The sequence below is a fragment of the Scleropages formosus genome, chromosome 23, assembly GCF_900964775.1.
Source record: "Scleropages formosus chromosome 23, fSclFor1.1, whole genome shotgun sequence".
NCBI classification, from domain to species: domain Eukaryota; kingdom Metazoa; phylum Chordata; class Actinopteri; order Osteoglossiformes; family Osteoglossidae; genus Scleropages; species Scleropages formosus.
Genome location: NC_041828.1, coordinates 16,001,648 through 16,020,421, shown reverse-complemented (window position 1 = coordinate 16,020,421; position 18,774 = coordinate 16,001,648). Strand labels below are relative to the sequence as shown.

The 18,774-nt window shown below is 45.9% G+C and overlaps 1 protein-coding gene across 2 annotated transcripts; it reads right to left on the bottom strand.

The window, feature by feature from the left end:
- Window positions 1-2,745: 2,745 nt before the first annotated feature.
- On the bottom strand, window positions 2,746-18,198 carry LOC108919316 (Y+L amino acid transporter 2). Of its 2 annotated transcripts, none has more exons than XM_018727231.2 (10): window positions 17,826-18,198; window positions 12,131-12,686; window positions 9,431-9,556; window positions 9,058-9,202; window positions 8,559-8,682; window positions 7,443-7,546; window positions 6,907-7,003; window positions 5,751-5,900; window positions 5,449-5,632; window positions 2,746-4,304 (listed from the first exon to the last, which is right to left on the bottom strand). In XM_018727231.2, exons 2-10 carry the CDS (start codon window positions 12,573-12,575, stop codon window positions 4,216-4,218), a joined length of 1,464 nt encoding a protein of 487 aa, XP_018582747.1. In that variant the 5' UTR covers window positions 12,576-12,686; window positions 17,826-18,198; the 3' UTR covers window positions 2,746-4,215. The 2 variants fall into 2 exon arrangements, with proteins under 2 accessions (XP_018582747.1, XP_018582746.1); XM_018727230.2 differs by lacking the exon at window positions 17,826-18,198 and adding an exon at window positions 17,217-17,365.
- Window positions 18,199-18,774: the final 576 nt, after the last annotated feature.

Here is an 18,774-nt window from a genome sequence, read left to right as displayed (position 1 = left end):
CGTACCTCCAATATGTATATAAATATTGCCTTTTAAACCATGGCCAAATGTAACCCCGATAAAGAAAAACGGCATCAGACTGACACTGGGATTTTGAGTTTGAGTTAAATAAATCACTGAGGAAAACGGAAAGCAAAAAGAACATAGACATTTTGCATGAGACATGTACTGAAATGCATCTTGTCCTAAATGGCTGCGGTGCTGGAGTTACAATGTCGGTGAACTGCGCAGGGGTGAGAAGTGACACTGTAGCGCCCCCGTGTGGCCACTCGAACTATCGGTACGTTAATCCGCGGAACGGTGGACACAAAGTGTCTGTCGCATCCGCGCTTCTCTTTCTTCAAAGTGGAGCTGCCAGTGCGCTCATCCTTAAGACAAACGGACACGTTGAAACACACAACTGTAGTCGCGTCTCAACACGTCACAACTGCGATGAAGCACCGGGTTATTGCATTCAGAACGCAGCGGCAGGGAGAGTGAAAACGTACTGCCTCTCCCCTACTTACGACATACGCGACTTACACCCACTCGTACATATGACCGAAAAAGAACTGCATAAATTTAAGAAAAAATATATACAAATACAAAAATTACGGTTGGTCATATGTCTGCCAGTGCAAACGACTGCGTGCGTACGATAGTAACCGTATGACGATATTCCGGCCTTGGGGAAATCACAGCATCTCTCTCAGCTGCCCTGTGGCAAGCATATGTTATTCAAGTAAAGATAAGGGATTTTGGTGCTGGTTTAAACCGTTATTGTATTAAACCCCAAAGTTGATGAGCAAGAGGAAAAACCCATCCCTTACTTGATCTGGCAAGAAACAGAGGAAGACGCTCAACTTGGAACTGAAAATGAAGGTAATCAACAACATGAAGGAGACAAATGCAATGTCACCTTTACGCTTTTACATATCCACAAAATATTTTAAAATTATGAAATAGAAACTAAAGCATTAACATACTGCTGTATTGTGCTTAGGGGGGCGCGGTGGCACAGTGGGTTGGACCGGGTCCTGCTCTCTGGTGGGTCTGGGGTTCGAGTCCCGCTTGGGGTGCCTTGTGGCGGACTGGTGTCCCCTCCCCCTCCGGCCTTACACCCTGTGTTACCGGGTAGGCTCCGGTTCCCCGTAACCCCGTATGGGACAAGCGGTTCTGAAAATGTGTATTGTGCTTGGTTAAATCATAAAAAAAAAAAATTAAACCAAAGAATCTTTTTTTTTTTTTTTAAAAATAGTAACTTAAAATTCATGCAACCAGTTAAACAAAAATGAGAATCACCACAGAACTTTCCTAATGCAAAAAGGGGGAAAAAAAAAAAAAAAACCTACAGAATCTTAAGATAAACTACAGAATCATAAAATATCAAGTAATAAAGCTGGTTCATAAAAAGAAAAAAAAAAAAAAAAAAAAAAAGATAGAAATTGAGTAGGATAAAAGTGCCATGGAGAACAGAGGAGACAAAGGAGGCTGGACCCAAGTGCAAGATCGTTTATTCAGAACCAAGGGATTAGATTTGTGGTGGGGAATGGGTGACTGGTTGGTCGATCGATGAACTGGACAGAGGTGAGGATCAGAAGCCGTGGTCGGGGGGGAAAAGGCAACCAGTCGTTACCAAAGAGACGTGTAACGGGACTGGGGAACGTTGAGGAACGGGACTTGGGAAAAGCAAGGCGAGGTAGGTTGGATGGTTGTCGTCTCAAATGAGATTCTGCAACTGGGAAGACGTGAAGTGTCTTATAGCTGAGTGCTCCAACTGAAGCCAGGTGCTGCTGGAGGTGCAGGCATGGTCGTGACAAAGAATGCTGTACAGGCAAGAGACTTCTACATGCCATGCTAACACATGGCTGACTTGGGTGCATTTCGAGATCCGACTGGATGGATGTTGGGGAATGGCTGTATTGCAAAGTGAGAAATGTGCTCTGACTTCTGTTGAAGTTCCTCACATAGCAAAACTCAAGGGGGGAAAAAAAATAAAAAAATAAAAGAGCTTCATTAGCTTTTACAATGAACACAAGGTCAGACAAAAAAAAAAAAAAAAAAAACCCCTCAATAGTACCTCCATTCAAAGTAAACACACCAAGTCGAAAGAATTTGAATGGCAGTAAATTGTCCAGAAGGCACAGTCAAACTGACAATTTTCATACAGTATCAAAGCATGGGGTCCTAAAATTATGAGTTGAACTTATGAGCAACTTCTACTGGGCTAGAGCCCTTTTCACAGCAGAAAAGCATTGGCTTGGAAGAACTGAATCATTCAAGTTATAATCGTGAAACATGAACAGACAGCAAGCTGGACCATGGAGGGGGGTGGGAGTTCGTTAAGGTCACTCAAACCGTACGAAGTCATGGATGGACATGAGACACAAGCCGTTCTGATGGTGTAGCGCCCCGACTCATGTCGCTTTATATTAACGATTTAGAGATGCTTTAGCAAAAAGCACCACAGCTTATTTGTGGACACCTAACGTACCACAGAACAGGGACCCATGAGGACAAATAAATAAATAAATGTGGTCAACATGAAAAGTGAGAATTAAGACTAGAATGAAGTAAGAACACAACATCCGGCAAGACAGACAACCTTCATCACCACTTTTCCACAAGAGCTCATCACTTACTGCTAATAGGGGAGGAAAAAAAAAAATAATAAAAAAAATGCTGCACTCCCAAACCATAATATTTTGTTAAAAATTGTGTACTGCTAACCTAATTTAGAGACCATTGTGTCTTTGACTACAAAAAAAAAAAAAAAAAAAAAAACCAGAGCCTGGACACATGTCTGACTGGAATGTCACAAGTTTACAGCACATCTGATGATTTATATCAAAAAGGAAATAAGAGGTACAGCAGAAACCATGGACAGGTCATCTGTGTCATCGAATGACAGGTTCAATATTCCCCTTTGTAAGCAGCACCAAGTCACAACAGAGGTAAGCGGCCTGCCACAGCAACAAGCCCCTCTGACTGTGTATTATTGCAAAGACAGAACATCAGAAAAAGCAGCATTTTCCACGTTTGTCTACTAACAGTAATCTGGAAGTACAGCATATGGTTTTTTTTTTTTTTGTGCTCCACCCAGCATTGTACCTTGAGTCTTGACATGGGGCACTGACAGACTTTATATTCATTTAAGAGCGACTTTTGCGTCACTTATCAAAAAGTAGAGAAAAATTTGCTCTGCTGTTAACCAGCTATGAATTGCATTGAACTGCAGAATAAAGGAACAGCAGCTTGTGTTTCTTTTTGCTTCCACCAGGGGGCACAACAGCTTGCAACTGCCTTCCAGGTCATCGCCTGCTCCTAACATAGAGCCCCTCTGCCCAGAATATAAGGACCTTTGGCTGCACAACAGAAAATAACTTCATAAGGCTTAAAAATGAACAATCTCCAGAAAGTGGAACCCTATACATGTAGGGAAACTTTCTAAAAGAGGTGTTCAACCGGCACAGTAAGCCAGCTCAGCGTGTGGACAGCAGTGCAGCTGCACACCATCCCAGGCCACTGTCCGTTTCGAGGTATTGCTGCAAAGTCCTTACGTGTGTGCATTTAAACACAGCCCAGGAACTGTGCTGCATCATTTGGTGCAACGCTGTGCTTTTGGCTTCTTTGCTGAGCACTTACCACATCTAAGTTAAGAAAAAGTAATTTCCAAAAAACACTGCCTTAAGTAGTGTTTGGACTCCAGGATGCGTGGTTCTTTCACTGGACACGAAATGTTTAAAGAAGCACAAAAGCGCTCACTAAAGTGTCAAAGTACCAGTTACACAAAATCTGAAATGCCACTGACTGATAATGGAAAAATAAAAGCATTATTTCTTTAGTCCTTCTGAGATGCATGTGATCCCTCTCCTGTCCAAAGTAAAAGTTGTGCCAGTAACCCAACTTATTGTAGATAATTATAGTCCAATTATAATTGGACTCAGTCATTTTTAAAAAAAAAAAATAAAAAAAAATTTGACCCTAAAATATTTCCTTTCATAACAGCTTTTGCAGCAATTTAAACCAAGTGAACTTCTATAAACGTTTTTTTTTTTCCCCCCGCTCTCCTCAGCAGTGTCCCCCCGACCCCCGATGAAGAAGAAAGACAGGGACAGACTTCATGTTGAGTTCCGTGGCCCCCCGTGTTCCCTCAGAGTTAAAACCCTTACTGGTAGGGTTCAGCACACCTAAGTCCAACAGGTAACACGTTCTAGGGAAGCCCCCCCCTCCCACTCAGTTATCCTTGCTTTCGGGCAGGTTGTCCAGGTCCGGCTCGGCCACACAGCACATGCACAGCTTCTGGGTGTTGAGCGAGATCATACCTGCAGGGGACACAAACATTTACATTTATTCAATTAGCAGACGCTTTTGTCCAAAGCGACGTACATCTCAGCAAAAGTACAATTTATGCATTACATTGAGAGAAGGAGACATAGCTGCAGAATCACACATGGCACATGAGAGCCATGCACCTGCAGTAGCGCCCTGTCTGGGCCTGACTCTTTACACCTTTATTTGCTCTAAGCATGGTCTCCCGGGGATCTGCACTGTGTACATAGCCCGCATTCCATGTGCACTACCATCACGTTGTCGATGGGATAACTGATAAGAGCGCCGATTCTAAACGCCACTACACTTCAGCCCGACCGCTGAACAGCCACGGGACTTGATGGACAATTTCCAGCTCAATGCCCCTGAGTTGGGTGTGGGTGTGTGTATCAGATAGTAATAGTGGTTCATGAACCACAACACGAAAATATGGGAACTTTAAGAGCAGAGAACAGGAATGTGGTTCAAACCACAAAATTTATTCATTTATGAGTTTCTCCAAAGCAACTTTCGTTAAGCTACTTATAAGAACTTACCGGTTTATACAGCAGAGCAGTTTTTCCCCCAGAGCAATTCGGTGAAAATACCCTGCTCAAGGTTACTATAGCTGGTGGGATTCGAACCTGAGATCTTAGGATCTGAATGTAACAACTCCAACCACTATGCCACCTACATGCCCACTCCTAGGAAAGGAGCTGTCAGTATGGGGTGACCTACTTCAATAACTGGCTAAAATAAAACGGGAATCTCAACAGGGTGCAGCTGGTAGGGTAGCGTAGTGATCAGAGCAGCTTCCCTTGGACCTAACGGGTCAAAGACTCTACCCCACTTCAGTTATCCTTGCTCTGAGGCAAGTTGACCAGGTCCAGGAGTAAATAACTGCAGATAGTTTAATACTGTAAGTCGCTTTTCAGAACAGCATCAGCCGAACAAATAAATGTAAATGCAGAAGTCACTTGTCTGATTGGATAAACCACAGAATGGGCTTAGTAGAGACTGGGTGTAATGCAACACATCCCTAGCATCATTCCTGTGCCAAAGGGCCCCACCCAAAATTGCCAGAGAAGGCTGTTTCAAATGCCACGCTACACTCGCTGGCATGCTTGTCTGAGCAGCTGGTGGACGGTCATCTCTTACCCAGAATCTCTCCCAGGAATTTGGGCCGGGCCTGGGGGGACAGGTGCACGCAGAGGTAGTAGACAGGTGCGCCGGAGAGGGCCACGGCGATGCCCACCAGGGAGTTTACAGTGTCACTATAGAGGGGCACCACCACCAGGAATACGCTGCACAGGCAGTAGACGATGGGGAAGAAGAGGCTCAGCTGCAGAAAGAGGGGTGGGGGGGCTGTGAGAGCAGCTAGATACTCCAAATCAACTTGAACGGCTAAAGGTGGCAAAAAGATGTAGATGTGTCTCCGGGCACTTCGGAGGGGCTCTCACCTTGACTGGGCGGGGTAGGTTGGGTGCTGTCACACGGAGGTATATCTGGCTGCCGACGGAGAGGCCAATGAAGAGCCAGTAGTTGAAGCTGAAGTAGTTAATAAGCTGGAAGACATCCCTCACGCACAGGTAGATGAGGGTCATCCCCCCCTGTGCCAGAGACACACACAGACTTATTGGACAACATGCCCAGTGTCTAGGTGACCACTCTTGGGCCTCCACACTTCCTATGGTACAAACAGGTCTTTACTGGGCAACAAGCAGACAGAATCACCAACATTTATGTACCCTGCTTTGGTCCAAAGCCCATCCCAGAGGCACCGTCCCGGGATGCCAGTTCTTCACACACTCTCTTTCAGCCAGTCACACGCTAAAGGGAAGTGAGAGTCACTGTCTGGAAGAGGCCAGCAACATTGGGGCTGGACAACAAATTCGCCTTCCACATAAGCTTGGTGTTGAAAGCTGTACCTGTGAGAGTTTCCCTGCCAGTACGGAATGCCCAGGAGGGGTGTGCACCCACTGGAACTTAGACCCCCCCCCCCCCCCACCCCAACTGCCTTACCCTGATAGTAAGCAACAACTGTCGCTCATCACACCGTGACATGAGATCATCCCCAGTTACTTTATTCTGCGCTGTGTGACTCTGGTGAGAATACCACTGTAACACGCCGAGGCGGGGAGAGTCCGAGATACACCAACTGCAGCTCGGGCTAATTGCAACCTCTATTTCTCCCACCCTAGACCCGCCACTAGGGAGATGTGAGAGAGCGAGCGAGTGAGCCACGACCCCAACCACGTCCCCGAGGTACTGTCCCTGTCTACCAGTTCCCGGGTTCCCCCTTCCCCCCACGGCCCTAAATAAAGTTGCCGTGAGGCAAGCACCTCACCATTTTCCTGCCTCCTCTGTCACAACCACTCTACACGAACTGAATTCAAACACGTATCTTTGGCCTGTGAGAGGAAACCAGAGCACCCGGGGGTGGAACCTATACAAACACAGGGAGAATGGAAACTCCACACAGACTGAGCCAGAGTCAAACCCACATCCAAACCCGCAGCTCAGGATCTGTGCGCTACTGGCGCTACCTGCTGTGCCACCGCACTGCCTCAGTTCAAAAGCGGCACAATATATCTGGCAAGGTTCAGATTTACTTACATTGAAGAGTAGGGCGGGGACAGGCGTGTACCGTGTTATGTGGATCATGCAGAGGAGATTGGGGAGATGGCCCTCCCGAGACCCCACGAAGAAGAGCCTAAAAAAGGAAGGGAGAGCTTTTACCTACAATCCACAGGGGAGACAGGAAATTAATGGCCTGTTTGGCAGGGTGAACGGAAGCCTCCTCAGTATGGCGACAGCGGATCCAAGTCAGTCTTGAGTTATAAAGTACTGTACTCAGTGGCACTAAAACCCCACAGCATTCCACATGGAGTTTAAAGCTCTAGAGAAGAAAAGAACCTGAAATCCTAATCTCAATCTCAGACAGAATTACGCCAACGTGAGTTTGTGAAGGAGTCAGACCCGTGTAGAGCTGCTCCATTGCCAACATCTGAGAGTTTAAAAAGAAATCACAATATCGTATGATTAAGTTATGCCCCCCGTGACCCAGATCAAATCGCCGAGAGCAGGACAGCGTTCGTCTTACGCTCGGAGGCTTCCCAGGTACCCCTCCGACAAGTCAGCTGCCCTCTCACCTGGAGGCGGCGATGATGGACGAGTTGAGCCCCCCGTAGCAGGAGATGGCCACCGACAGGGGTATCAGCCACTTGGCATAGCCCAACACCTCGTCTGCAAACGTCTGCAGGGAAAGGCACGCAGATGAGAGTCCAGCCTGCCACTGCCCGCCCCCTGCGGACCGACAGAGCGGAGCCACTGTACAAACCTTCAAGAGTTGCACTGTGAAACAAAAGTCATTCAGCTCCTGACAACGCAGACACAGAATTCTTGTTTTTCCACCAAAGGGAATCATTAGCAATTTGAACTAAATTTAAACTGTTTTAAATAGTCCGTTGCCGAGGGATGGGGTGGGCGTCCTGTTGGCCTAGGTCACCCTGACTTACCAAGTGACTGCAGCCCCCACGGAGGTCTTCTTTTACGGAGTGTACTTTCCTTTTAATTATTCACCATGCGGCATTCATTTATGCGTTACTGCACTATATCTTACTTGTACACCTTTTTTTCCTGTGGTACCTGGCACAGCCAGTTTTGGACTTCCTGGAATGCGGGGCACCTGTATTCAAGAGACCTTGGATGGTCTTTTATGGACACAAGAACCTGAGAGAGACTGTGGGGTATTTAAGGGCTGCGTGTGAGTGTCATATGAGTAAAATGTTGTGCAGAACTAATTATTTAAGTTTATTTATGCTTCATTATTGAGACTCCAAAAAAAAAAAAAACTTGAATTTTTTTTTTTAAATTATTTTTTTTAACGCTACAAGTTCCAACATTTTCTCCGGTTTAATGTCAGTCTGCAGCTTTTGTTCTCCTCTCCTCCGTTGCCGGCCAGCAACTGCAACACTTAACCATCGCTTTAAAGCGCATTGACTTGTGTTAAACTTTTTATGCATCTTTTCTTTTTAAATGCTACAAATGTGTTATACATGTTGGTCATTTGTTAGTTTTTGGTTTCTCACCTGTTTTATCTGCAATCTACAACAACGCTACAAGTCTGCTTTTGGGAAAGAGCTACACAAGAGTAAGCTATTGCATTGTAAACGAGCCACATTTTTGGAGCACATCACATACACACTGTCTCAGTGCGGTTCACAGCCTCCTGATGGACACGCTGTTATACGACACCTAGTACTCACAACAGCAACCGCCTCGCTGTTCAGCACCGTGTCTGGGCTCATCACCGTGTAGTACGCCACGTTGGTCAGGATGTAGATCACCGTGACGATGGGCATGGAGATCGCTATAGACAGAGGGAGGTTCCTGGCATCCAGAGAAACAGGGAAAAGTGTTCACAGTCTGGGCCTGTTCCTATCGTCTATCGAATTTTTCTGTTTTATAAACACCGCACAACTGGGTGCAAAAAAAAAAAAAGTCTACATGGCAGGTCCTAAAAGATACAGTAACACTTTTGTGTGTTTTCAGTGTCAACAAACACTCATATAGTGGAAGTGTACTACACAATAGCAGAGAAAACCTTTATTTCTATACAGAAGGTCCTCAGCAGGATCCAAGAACATGACAACAAACGTTGGTATTTTCATCTGATTAATGGTCTGCGGCGACCTAGCTGCGATGATGTCAACTGTGACCAGTCGTGGCCAAGTAAGCTCCTCTGAGCAGATGGCCGCTGCCTACCTCTCAGGGTTCTTTATCTCCTCCGTGATGAAGTTGAGGGTGTCCCAGCCGGAGTAGGAGTACAGCGCCGAATACAGTGCCAGGGCAAGGTTGCCTGGGTCCACGCTGGAGTTCTTGAAGGAGTCCTCAAAGTTCTGCACATTGCCTGGTGAAAAGCAGGTACAGTACAACAGTAAGCTGACAGCCAAAGTGGTACATGGACACAAAGGGTGGACATTAGACACCCAAATCATCAGAACATGGGAACCATCCACACCGTCACAGAGTGGAAGCATTTCAATGCCCAACATTTAATTTATACATATTGATTTAGCCCACACTTTTCTTCAGAATGACTTACAATGTTAAGCTACTTAGGGTTAGGGGGATTCACCTTGACCCAACTTCACCAAGCCAGCGATGATAATGACGATGAGCGCCAGCACCTTGGCCACTGTGGAGATCACCTGCAGGGTGGCAGCCCATTTCACCTTCATGCAGTTCACAAAGGTCAGAAGGCCTAGAAGAGGCAGACATAAGGGGTGAGGGGCACAAGGGTAAAAGCAATAAGATGTCAACGAGGAGTGTTCCAAGCCTTCACCGTTTTCATCCCTCAAGCTCAGCTGAGATATGAGATTTATGAGACCATTGCTTTCCATCCAGAACAGGTGGCAGTTCAAAGGAACTCAGTAAAGCCTCTGAGGGCATCAACAGCACACTGGCATTCCATCCGAGTCCTAGCTGTCTTTGACCTGTGTTAAAGGACAAACTTTATTACATTTATGTGCAACTGAAGGTTTTTCCAAAGTTAATGGCTGCAAAAAAAAAAGGATGAGCGGACAGGTTTCAACAGGGGGGCTTAAACAATACAGTTTCAAGAGCCGCAGACGGTAGGGATGGTGGATAAGGGGGCTTTGGGAGAACATCAGAAGATGATCACAGTGACAGAGAGAACGGGACCTAAAAGACAGCAGTCATCTGTTTGGACTCACGGTCCCAATTTGAACAGAAGGAATTTGGAAAAACACTGCCCTCTGCCAAAGGGTTATCAAGGCAACTTCCCGTCTTCTCGGCTTCCAAACACATGTAAGGGTTATTACAAACCAGCACAGGAAGCCAATCCAAAGACCAGACAAGCAAAACGCTTTGCTTTCCATCTGTCTCACACATTGCTAAGCACTTCATTGGAAACAAAAGCCCAGCTGCATGCAAAACACCTGCACTGCAAAGTACCGTATTTGATTCCTTTCTGAAATGTCACATTATTTCCCGTACATTAACTCTACAACTCAAATATATATATGTAATATAACTGATCAATCATTTGCTACTTCCATTGATCAATCAATTGGTAAAAAAGGAAACTTCCTTAATAAGAGATGCTTTGTTCAGTAAAATGATAAATGAAAGTGTTACTCTTGCACATCATTCTCTTTCCAACATGTATATGTACCGTACAAAGCGGGGGGGGGGGGGGGGGGGGGGGGGGGGGGGGAATTTTATGAAATGCATTGCAAGAAGCCTTTTTGCATTGCTTTCAAACACCAAAGATGTTTTAGACTCCAGTATGAACGGTACAACAACAAACATAACAAAAGCCTAAAGTGACAGCTTGAAACTGGGCTCTGAAGGTAGAGTAGTTCTACACGATCAATGTAAAATGTCAGCGTGTCCACATGCTGTGCACTCAGCCTACATCTCATTACAGACATGCATCGCTTAACAACGGGGTTACGTTCTGAGAAATGCTTCGTTGGGCGATTTCGTTGCTGTGTGAACATCAGAGTGTATTTATACAAACCTTGATGGTGTAGCCTCAGTAAACCAGCAGTAAACATGAGATTTATGATACTGCTGCCCATGTAACACAGCATACTGTTTTACAGCAAACCTTTTATAAGTAAAAAGAGTACACTCAAATAACGATAAGGACAGTAAATTCATAGACCAGTAACAGGCATTTATCATCATCAATTATGTACCGTACATAATAGTATGTGCTATACTTTTATACGACTGACAGCACAGTGGGTTTGTTTACAGCAGCACCACCACGAACACGCAAGTAACATGTTGTGCTATAAGAATTTTTCAGCTCCGTCATAATCTTATGGGACCACCATTGTACATGTGGTCAGCCGTTAAGCGAAACATTAAGCGCGCATCACTATTTATGATCATGTCAAGAGAAGGTAATTTTCTGTGTCCTGGGGGTTGCTGCTAGTGCACACATGTTTAAAAACATGCTTAAATGAAAGTGTGACATATTAAATTCCTCCAGGCCACAGTGTAAACTTGAGCCAATGTGATACTGAGAAAGGCCCGCTGCTGATATGGAGCAGGGGTGGTGGCTGGGGTGGGGGGGTGCAGGCAACCAGACAGGTGGCAGGAGAGCGGAACTGCTACAGCTCATGGCTCAACTCCAGCAGGGTTGACATGCAAACATTGACATTGTGGGCGTCCTGGGAAGAGCGCACAGGCCACTCCTCGTCCGAGTTAACAATAAAGGTTCCTTTTACACACAACGCTAACCTATCCCTCGACTCGAGGTCCCTTCCTCGCAAGTAAATCTCCGAGGATCATCTGTGTTCCTGTTTCATTTCATTCATTTTCAGATTTCTCTTATAGAAAACAAACAAAAGAAGCCCAAAATGCCGCATTTCCTTAAGAAACAACGTAGGCTCAAGTTTCGCAACACTCAACACCCCTTTGTTGCTTCACAAGACTTCCTGCCCTCCCCAGTATGTTAAACTCAACTGACAGTTGACCCAGGAAGCACCTACAAACTCTCAGAACTATGTCATAACGCGAGAACACACCACCATTCGTTAAGGCCTCTTCTGGAGCTGCGAACTAAAAAGACAAAACTTCCTATAGCCACTCAGAGCTCAATGACACTTTAGGTTCCTTAAAGTGCATCAGGGCATCACTGCATCTTAAACCCATAAATAGCACAGTTGCTATTTACTCCTTATATTGCATCTATTAAATAAACATTCTGCTTTGTTTTTAGCTCTTTGAAGAACGATCGCTTTCACTATTAATTGATATTGCATTGTCTGAAAAACCTTCCTACCGCGGCAGGGAAACGTACCAACGATGAGGGCGGCAATGAGGCGCACAGCAGCGTAAGGGGACATGCATGTTGGGTAGAAGGGCTGGACCAGATAGTTGGAGAAGGTAAGGGCGATGACGGCTTGGCAGGCTGGCTCCACGATCATCAACGATGTCCACAATCGGATGAAGGCCAGGAAGCCCCCAAAGGACTCCAAGATGTAGGCGTAGCTGGCGCCCGACTTGCGGATGGTGGTGCCCATCTCGGCGTAGCACAGCGCACCAAAGACTGAGAAGATGCCACCAATGACCCACACAACCAGCGAGAGGCCGAACGAGCCCGTGTACTGCAGCACACCCTTCGGCGAGACGAAGATGCCCGAGCCGATCATGTTGCCCACGATGAGGCAGACGCCGTGGAGAAGGGAGAGTTCCTGCTTGAGCCGCATGGGGCTGGATGACGTGGAATCTACACCAGTGCCCATAGTGTGTCCCAATTGGGCGGGAGTAGTTGTGGCTGGAAGGTCAGAATGCTCTTCTCTGAGAGACCTCTTCTCTAGGCAGCAGCACCATCACCTGGATCCCTCTCCTTTTACCTGTTAGAAGACATTAGCAACATCTAAACTTCATAACTAACATCCCTCTGTCGATAATAAAGGAGGCAGCTCATAAGGCAGGGCTACAGGTGACATAGTGCTTCAAGGTGCCACCTTTGACCCAGAGGGAACAAGGACCAAATCCCATCCTTCATCAAGGTACTTACCACAAATTAATAGGGTAAAGGTTACCCAGATATATAAATGTGCAAATCATAACACTGTTCTGGAATTTGTTTTTGAGCCACAGAAAAACACTGCCTTGGAAAACATTTGATATGAGTATAAAAAGAGATGCATCTCAAGTGCAGAAATACAATTTATATCGTAAAAGGGGGTTCCGACACATTGAAAAGGCACTGGTTACTCCTGGTGCTCTAAGGCTCAAGGTCACTGCAGGACTTTGGACTGTTACTGCAGTACTGTAACCACGTTGCTGGGTTTGGTGCCCTGCACTTCCATCACCAGAGGCATTAAGAACAAGAGTCTCCATTCCAAAGCAGCAAACAAAGCCATGCCAACGACAAGAGGTGGTCTTGTGACTTAGTTTACCTTATAGCTTTCCAGAGGTCTGGATCTCTGCCTAGAGTCAACAGGCACCATTTACCATAGGACTAAGCACACACTCACTGCTCCTTTTATGTCAAGTCATAGAAATATTTTCTGGTATGTTTGTTAAACTTCATTTAAAATCAAGTTTTCACCAAATGTTTTAATGTGAAGCAGGAAATATATAGCACCTTACATAAAGTTAAACAGATTATAATATGTCTATATTCTAGGAAAGTAACAGCAGGCTGGTCTGCCCTTGATGGCCTTAGAAGTGGCAATACATGTTCTAGTGCTCCTCTAAAAGCATTATTAAATTCACATCCAGAAAAAAATCATCCTGGCCCTCTTCTAATTCTGCTGAGGGAGCAGAAGAGCTTGAGAAAATGCAAAAGTCTTTGTTAACATTATCAAAGCCGGTGGAAATTTAGTCTTACGCTGTTTATTTCGCACAGGGAACCTAAATGAACTAAACATGAAGTCGGCACAGATGCACAGAAATCTACTGATTGTTTTAGGCCAGTTACTTTAAGAAAAATTATTAAATAGCAACGCAGTTTGTTTGAGGCATGCACAAGAACTGGAGAACTGGTATCAGTAGAGGAGCATCACAGATTTACAAGTGACACTTATACAACTGGATTTGAAAAACAAGAAATGCAGAGAAAAAAAGGGAAATAACACTAGACGCTGAGGGGCTGCGACCGTTGGAGGTGAGCTGTGAGTGAGTAACTAGGTAACCCAATACTGCAAAGCGTGTGGACAAGGCAGCCTGGAGGGCAGATGCATGCTTTCCAGCAGCGTGTGGGGTCAGTCCTCCAACCAGGGGCATCGTGTACATACGTCTTCATGGACAGTTGGTCCCTTTTTAGTGAGCTGATGACGTTCCTACACTCCGTGAAAATTAGTGTCACATGCTGGTCTGTTGTCCAAGTGTGCCTGAGGAGGTATCCATGCAGTGGTGAACTGAATTAAATTAAAAATACATTTACATTACCATTTGCACTGGAGCACTTTAGGGTAAGTACCTTGCTCAAGGGTACTAAAGCAGAAGGAAATATTGAGAACTGTGGCGTCTCAGGTTCAACACAGCTTCACCTTTATCATTGGGTAAACATGAATAAACAAACGGAGACAACGCAGCAGAGCGACTCCCTGAGCAGCACAGATACCGGCATCGCTTATGTAAAAGATGGGGGTGGCTTATCACTCCACAGCACATTTTGGGCTGTGGTTACTAGGACATCAAGCATATGTTAGGTCACTCGGCATGTTCTCCGGCATGACTCTGGACTTTTCCACAGCGGCCTAAGATCAAGCGCTGCAGCTCTAACCGCTATGTTACCTGCTGCTTATACATATACTGTACATCACATCGTATGTCTACTCAGTGTTTTTTCCTGGAGTTAAAATGTTAACTACAGGACTTCAATTCCCAAAAAGCTAAAGTTAAAAAAAAAAAAATCACAGGTGCATAGCTTTACTATGCTGCATGTCTTAACGTAGAACTACGTGTGGGTTGTGAGCCCCGACCCACTCGGCCGAACAACAGGTCGGTCGCTGCTGCATCCACGTACACGGGCTCATCCCTCTCTAGCGACGAGCTGGCATGCTGACGTCAACGCTATGACGTAGTTCGAACGCGATGACATGTAGCGCAACGTGCGGCAACTCCATAACGAGCCAAATGAGTGACATTTTCGCAACAGTGCCAGCTCGCTCAGGCTGAACCGGCAGCGGCCGTTCATATCTCGTTTGACGCGGTGTTCCTTCCTCTGTCCAACGGTATGTGCACTATCTCTCTGTGTCTTTTCACTCGCGAGCAGTAGCAGCAAGAGGGGTTGCATTTTTTCGTGACATTCAATTCCCAAAGTTACCCCCCCCCACGGAAAGACATAGTTCTACGTCAAAAGCTATACTGAATTTCAGGAACTCGTTTTTGCCATTGAAATCAGAGGTAGTTCAACCCGTCATGATGACAGTTTTGCCTAATTTGGTAATTTCATAGTTTGGAGTTAACCCTGTTATGTGAGGAACTGTGTTCTTCTTTCCATATGACAGGTGCTGCAGCCTCTGAGCCCAGCGCACATCCCTGAATTAAAATGCCAAAACAAAGGGCACTTCTACGCCAGTGACAACAGCAGCACTTTGGAAGCAGTTTCAAATTCAAACACCCCAAAAAACGATGAGCAGATTCATTCGGATTTAAAGACAGACACCCCCCCCCCTACTTACGTAATTTTGACTTACGTACAAAATTCCCGGCATGCATGTTATTTACGGAGAGCGCATTTTTCCCCACGCAAAATATTTCAAATACGTCGCGCGCAAGTCGGCGTGACCAGATAAGGCAGGAAGTTGCATCTTCCCAGTTCTCGCATGTTTTGAGCCGTGAATGTGTATCCTCTCCTTAGTTAGTGTAGCGCTTCCCCCCATAATTTTTTTTTTTTTTTTTTTTTTTACCAGTTTCATTAGTAACAAATCATTACAATTGTAATGTAACAAACATTGACAATGCAATCGATTTGAAGATGAAATTGAAAAGGAAGAGGTGGACAAGGTATCATCTATAAAACCGGGGGACCAGCCGTATCGACTGTGAATATACGATAGTGAAGAATGCCGCACGTAACAAGGAGCACGTGATGATGATGGTGATGATGATGTTGCGATGAGGGAGTCTTACTTACGTAACTTTTAAGTTAAGGGGTTTAAGAACGGTCTATTTGCGTAAGTCGAGGGCTGTCTGTACCGCTCCCTCAAGGCAGACACTATGGGTTTGCGCACATGTGCGGCTGTCGGCGTGAAGCACCCCATTCATTGATTCGAGGTCTTTTTTTGGCGCGTGTAGAAGGACTACACTGACTTACCGAGGCCCATCGACGGCTTTCTTTTTTTTAACCCGGTTCCCCACTTTTACTGATTTCGCTGTAAATCGGAGACTTTAAGCACTTAGTTTTTGGAAAGTGTTTGAATATTACGTTTGCCTTCAGCCATCGTTTCGCAGCATATGACCATGCAATACTTTGATTGAGCATAGTACGGTCTTCCTCCTTTTTTTTGACGCGCGCGCTTGCCCCCGTGAAAGGGTGAAACGCGAACGTCCGGGTGGGGGCGGGTACCTGATCCCGTAAAACACGCGCTGACTCCCCAGGCCACATGCCTTATGATAAGGCTTATCTCAAGTGGGAGCTAAATCAAACACGCCATCGGTCACGGCTCCGGCCACATGTCGCCAATGTCGACTGCTCGTTGATATAAACTTTATGTTCATAAAAAGCCTTTTACTTAAAACTTTGTACGAGATATGTTCAGGCAGGAGGCGGTAAAGATACGGGTGTCACGGTTTAAAAAAAAAAATAAAAATACCCTGATCATGTGTGCAAAAAGTAATAAGGAAATTAAGAGGCTTAATTAAACACACCGGCGTGAGCACAAACAAGCCGCAGTTCCGTACAACGCGCCCTCAGCGCCCGGCAACACCGTTTTACTTTAACAGCGAAGAAAACTAACCTAAGGCTTACAAGGTCCAGGGATACACTGTGACTGTGTGCACTAGTCACTAGTGCTGGTGTGTTCGACCACATTTACACTTCTTTACAGTAAGAGCGCGTCGCGTGCTGCGAGGAAACTCAGAAACACACACACACACGTGTCCTTTTTTTAACATGGCTTCCGACACGCGGGAAAAGGATGCTCGTGTGGCGGAGCAGCCTGCCTGGGGCTTCGCTGACGTCTGTTTCCACGCGTGGACCCGCGTCTCAGCCCGTGGACTGCGCGCGCACACACATTGTCTCGCTGAAACATAACACGGCTTTGTGTTACCAGCACGACTACGTTTCAACAACATCATGTTTAGCCCACAGCAACGCAGCTCGTCCCTGTTACTTAAGTGAGTAAAGCGAGAGAGCAGATGGGCAAGTCAAGTGTGTCGTCGTGTCTTGGCGCCAAGAAGAACCGAACCGAACGACCGATCCGTACCTGTGCTCCCGGGGTTCGGCTGCCGGAGGAGAGAATGAGAGGGTCAGAGGGCGAATGGACGGGAGAATGAGAAGTGTGGGGGTGAATAAAAGCGAATAAGATGGGACTGTCACACACGCAGTGTCACCACGACGATGTGCTGGTCCAGCGGAAGCCCGCCTCTGTGGGGGAGTGTTTTCCAGCACCTCCCCCGACAAAACACATGGGAGACAGACATCACTCCCCAGAGAGAGTGTGCCGTGTTTTTAACGTGGAAGGAACAGTGCGATTAATGCACTTCCATTACGATGCAGCGTCAGAACTTTTTATTTTACAGGAGCAGTGGAGAAGAAGGGTAAACTGAGCGCCCCGACACTGAACCTAAAGATTATTCGTAATCCTTACAGCCGTTAAGAATGAATCGATCGTCCCACGTATTGTCGGTCATCACGCGTGATCAAAGTAATTGCTTTTGCATCTCGGGTAATTGGTCATTTTTGCCGATAGTTGAGCACCTTTGTTAGCATCGCTGCCACGCGCGAAGCCACGCGCCTCCTCGCGATAACTTGTCCGCGACTCCCGCTGAAAATAAGGCAGAACAACGAAATGATGAAATAGAGACGTTTTTACCTGTCGAGTTGGACACACGGTGTTTGGAACCAGCCACCGGGGGGGGGAGCGCCGATTTATTACTCTGCCATCTCTGCGTGTTGTTTCCATCTGAAGTTAATGAGTATTTTTCACACGAAATAATTCTTAGTTCTCTTGTGCGAGTGGCGGCTATATTTGGTAGAAGCCTTCGAGTGCGTCGCCCAGGCTTCACCATAGTAACACAGCCGCAGTCCCCCGGGGAGCACGATTTTTATAGCGACTGATAGAACACTTGGGGGAACAGGCTGTAATTCAGAATAAAACTCTCACCTTCTGGTCTGTTTAATATTAAATATTTACTTTTAATATCTAAATAGCACTGCGGCCCTTAATTACAGAATACTTGAGGAGCTACCCCTTTGACGCCATCACACAAGTCAAATCACAAATGGCCGCTTTTCCCTGACAGGAAACTAACAGGTTTCATGATACCAGACACACTGCGTCTAGTATGTTCTGTCCATACAACTCCGTAAATGCTTCATGTTTTTTTTTCCATATAACTCTTCAGGCACCTGTGGATGTTGGGTCCTTCCCCTGTAACCCATGCCATGTCCTTGGTGTTGGGTTCCTGAACGCCACCAAGAAAAGAGAGCATGGTTAGCGCTGGGCTCTAGCCCCAGTCCACAAACAAAACACGCCTTTTTAGTCTGAAAAAGAGCTAGACTGTGTCAGGAAAATATGTCTTCATTGTGAAAGTGCAGGAAAAATACATTTGGCAGTGTATGGAGGCAAGTTTTATTATACCTTACATCTTCATTAGCATAACTAGAGCTCAATAAAGCCTAGTTTCTGTACAATCATGCATCTGCTTTTGTTCCAGTCTGCTACTTTTTTGCTTCAGTGTGATGATTGACAGTAAATTGTTAAGTACCTCCATTATAGTTAATGTTACCCTTGGCTACCAAACCTGTTTTTGCCCTTGAGC